The 4473-nt window shown below is 32.8% G+C and overlaps 1 protein-coding gene across 2 annotated transcripts in view; it reads right to left on the minus strand.

Moving 5' to 3' along the window:
* Positions 1–2016: 2016 nt before the first annotated feature.
* The window catches only part of LOC106468236 (galectin-6-like), a 51913-nt gene continuing 49456 nt past the window's right edge, over positions 2017–4473 (minus strand). For both annotated transcript variants that reach the window (XM_013928653.2, XM_013928654.2), the window contains exon 9: positions 2017–3207. In XM_013928653.2, coding sequence (XP_013784107.1) covers positions 2880–3207 — 328 coding nt within the window. In that variant the 3' untranslated portion in view covers positions 2017–2879. The remainder of the gene's footprint in view (positions 3208–4473) is intronic.

The raw sequence follows: 4473 nt of genomic DNA on the forward strand, positions 1-4473 counted from the left end.
AAGAAAGGACTTGTATCGCTTAAGTTCTTCGGAAAGAATTTCTACGGGAAATTAACATTTTGAAATGGATCTATAGCTTATAATCCCAAGCATTCAGAATACTTTTAGGCGATATATATTTATATGTACCTTATAAAATGCAAAATACCTAAATTTTGGAACCTGGTTAAAAACACATACACGTCAGTTTTCAAACAGCATGACTGTAAAAATCGAGTATGCCTTAACAACCGTCCTCCAAAACTAGGATCACTTTACAGTAAAAAAAAAAATCTGTGTTCATAGGGAAATTCGTCTAAATTAAACTTTGATTTACAATAAAAAGACGTTTTATTTTGTGTTATTAAGCACATAGCTGAACCATGGGTTTAGAGTGAAGTGCTCACCGCGAGAAACGAATCCCGATTTTTAGGGTTAGGAGCCTTTAGACTTACCGCTGTGCCATTGTGGCCTGCTTTATTTTGGTAATATTATGTTGTTGATGTGTTTTAACTTATTAATAGTGGTGAATAAGTTAGTTTTCAATAGTATTGAATTTCTTTCTGAGAACTATATTTTTAGTACTAGTAAGTGTGACGTTTTTATAATAAACGCTGGTAACGAGATTAACTACTCATGTGGCTAAGAAGGGAAGATTAGCTTAAACCAGTTTGACAGTTAATTAACAACATTTTAAAAATGTTTAATAAACAAGAATAAACTTCCTCTAGGTATTTTTAAGTGTTTTATTCAAAGAAAAATAATTCGTAATGATAACTGCAAAAATATCCAGAGCATCTCATTGATGGTTTATGTAGATTTGCCAACATTTTATAGTACAATTCCGGGATTTAAATGCCACACCCACATGTCACATCCTTTCCTTTGCTAATTGCCAATAGTTTTCTCTGACGTTTTGCATTATATTATTTACAACCAATAGAAAGCTAACGTTTTAATCTATCAAATGACTTGATATATTACTTTATTTGTTCAGAGAAAATTTGTCTCGCGCGAATATCATCGATATGCTTAGCTGAATTTTTAAAGGCTCTGATCGCATAGTTAGAAAGCCGGAAAAATTATAATAGTTATAGGACATTGTTTGCTTTGTGCTGTTATTGTTCTGTGTTCTTAGATGCATTACTTAATTAAATAACAAAATATTTAGTGTGATAGTACCATTAGTATTAAAAAGTGGGCTTAAATTTTGTCGACAGTAAAAATGGGACCCAGGTAAGTACTATATATCTTGTTTTTATTGTATATTATTTATGTATTGTTATAAAAGCAACTAAAATCTAAAAAGCAGAAACTTATTAGGCTAGATTACGTAAAATAATGAAAAACAGTAATAATAATACAAATTCTTCAAGTTGTATGCTTGCAGCAGCTCGTGCGTGGGTAATTCGATACGGTAACGCGAGCTGGATGTTCGTCGAGTAACATTAAAGTGTTTATTATTTGCAAGCAGCAAATATCTGAATAAGTTTTGTTCTGTTTTTATTTATTAATTTTTTTTGAGAGACTGGGAAAGTTATCAAGCACTTCAAGAGCCGGGAGACTCCCCGCGTATCGGGAGTGTTGGCAAGTCTAGGCTCATGTTAAACTTATGTTACGACAGCGGAGGTCACGTGACGCTAGCAACACGTCATAATCTCGAAGGTTCGTGAAGGCTCGAGTGTTTACTAGAAGTGCGGTATTCATGTATATAAGACCACCAAGAAGTTACGGCAACAGTGGAATGTAATTGAATTGCAAACGGTGATAGAGACGACAGTTGAGTCAAGCCAGTAATTCGTTCGTTCGTTATGAAATATAGCGTTTGTTTAATTTATAGCGTGACTGTGGAAATTAAGTGTATTGCAAGTTGTATTGAGAAAGAATAAACTAGTTTTAATTAAGAAAGGACTTGTATTGCAAGTTGTATTGAGAAAGAATAAACTAGTTTTAATTAAGAAAGGACTTGTATTGCTAAAGTTTCTTCGGAAATAATTTTTACGGAAAATTAAGAAACGAACAGAGACGCAACACTTATTTCAATAATCGAAAGTTGACCCGAGAAGCAAAACTTTATTAACCATTTCTATGTACAGATTAGCATAAGTTTAAAAATCTACAAGTCACACAGAAACTTAACTCTTATGTTTCAATGGACTGCAATTAATTAGGATTATATTTAGTAGAGATAAAGTAATTATTCTATTTAAAGAGACTTAGGTATTGGAAACGTTAAGCTAAATTGTAAAATGCTTATATCTTTAACCTCTCACACACAAATAAATAAAATCAAAGGTGCCCTTCAACCTCTAACAGCATAAGCCATTCTAAATATAGTGCTACGACAGCGGAAGTCACGTGACTCTGGTAACAATATGATAGATCGGAATATAATGTTTTACAATTTGAATTACATTGACAATAAACACTATTATTTTTTAAATATTGATAAATTAATCACAAATTCAAGCAAGTTCCCGCATGGCAAATTAGTGATTAAATACTGTTGCAGACTGAAACCAGTGTCCGTAGAGGGAATATATATCCCACAAAGACTAGGGCCATCTTAGAAACATTTTCGTAAAGTTATCGAAAATTATTAATTAAAAGACATTTTAATGAACATGTTACACACACTTTTGAAATACAGCCAACTTCAAGTGGGTAAATTTAAAGCAGTTTTTAGTTCACCAATTTGAAGCTGTATTTTGGAAGTATCGATAAGTCGTGGGTACCTGTAAAACAACAAAGAAACAAGAAATGTTACACAGAGAAAGAAAAAAACCAGTTTGAAGGAAAATTATATTTGATGGTTTGCTTAGTACTTCAAATTTGGAAGCCACAGTATCAATAAAAATGGTTAAAAGATGGCTGTAGTTCCAATGGGCATCATAGTATTTTTATAGCACTAGTATACGATGAATGAAAACGTCGCCATTCACCAAAATGTGGTCCACACGAGACAGCCCGAGACGGTGTGGAAAATCAACTTGGGATACTCCATTTACAGCTATACGATACTTGTCGTCCTGGCAGAAAATTTGGATGTCAAAATGACTATTGCGGAAAAAAGGAAACTTCTCGATGGTTCGAACCTCCTCGCCCCAGGATCCTTCGTCTCTGGAGTTCTGTACAACCACTTCTCCCTCAGGATCGTCCCAGCGAGGATTGTAATGAAGCATGATATCAGCTTCATCACTGTTGTCACATTGCAAGTTTATGTAAAATCTGAAGGGAAAAAAACAACAACATTTAAAAAACGTAAAGGTTTTAATAAACATATATTCTCAGAAGTACTCTACTGTGCTAGTACTACCCCAATGAGCCTTACAAGGCACAATCTTTTAGATTTTCATAAGAAAGTGGAGGTCAAAGTGCAGTTGCTAACTTGCTGAAATATAGATTTTAATATCGTTACAAGGTTTCAGATCAATTTTTAAATCAACTGAAAAAATGATAGATAATTTTCTTCAGATACTCAGATGTAAGGTTAGAAGCTCTTTCATTGTGTCAAAAATTCTTGAATAGATTAATTTTCAGAAATAAATATTTATTAATTCTGCTGTAAATGTTGAAGATGTGATTAAACGTATTATATGTCTATTCATTCTTCGAAAGTTAAAACTTTTGTTTAAAACGTGTGTAAATTAAATATTTTAATATGTAAACTTAGAAGCGAGAGCCAGTGCTACGAGAAACATTCACAACTTAAATTGACTGATGATTTGAGATAGCTTGTGGAATAACATAGGTGCACGTCACAAAACAATAACTATTTCTAGGCGTTGCGCTCATGTTATTATTTGTATGCCAATATGCTGTTTCATCCATTTTCCGGGTTAATGTGGTGTAGGCCTATTCTCCAAGTATCAATTGAATTCATTTTAGAAACAGTAATTGAAGACAAACCCGTGTTTAGGTTAAAAAATATTTTTTCTAACACCACATATAAGTATCTATCATAATGTATTATCGGTATAAATCGTTGTTGGTTGAGTTACGACCAAGTGACGTTACATCATCGGCCAAAGGCTTACATGTTTCATTTCTCAACTGTAGTGAAAACAATTATGAAGAGTTTATTACGAAAGCACCATCTATTGGTAAGTACTGATAAATAAAATGGCAGTTTTCTGTATTCCGTGAACTACATCTTTTCGAAATTCGCCCATCACTTTATCAAAAAACGTCCGACAATCATTGAACATGATCGTTTGTTATTTCTCTTTGAAAATAGTTCATCTTCAGTTGCTCATGCTCAAATATGCGGGAAAATTATTCAACATATCATTCTATGAAATATTCACAAAAAAGCTATAGTTTCTACATTAAAATGCACAAATGAATTTAATAAATTACTGTTACAATAAAAACTTGCAAGCTGGTTAAAGCTTAATGTGCTATAATTTTTAAAGTATTGTTACGCCTCCAGTCGTCACTTAATTTTCCGTGAATTCGTTCCGACGAAACTTTAGTGACACAAGTCCTTTCTTA

Source organism: Limulus polyphemus, unplaced genomic scaffold (genome assembly GCF_000517525.1).
Source record: "Limulus polyphemus unplaced genomic scaffold, Limulus_polyphemus-2.1.2 Scaffold2927, whole genome shotgun sequence".
Lineage (NCBI taxonomy): Eukaryota > Metazoa > Arthropoda > Merostomata > Xiphosura > Limulidae > Limulus > Limulus polyphemus.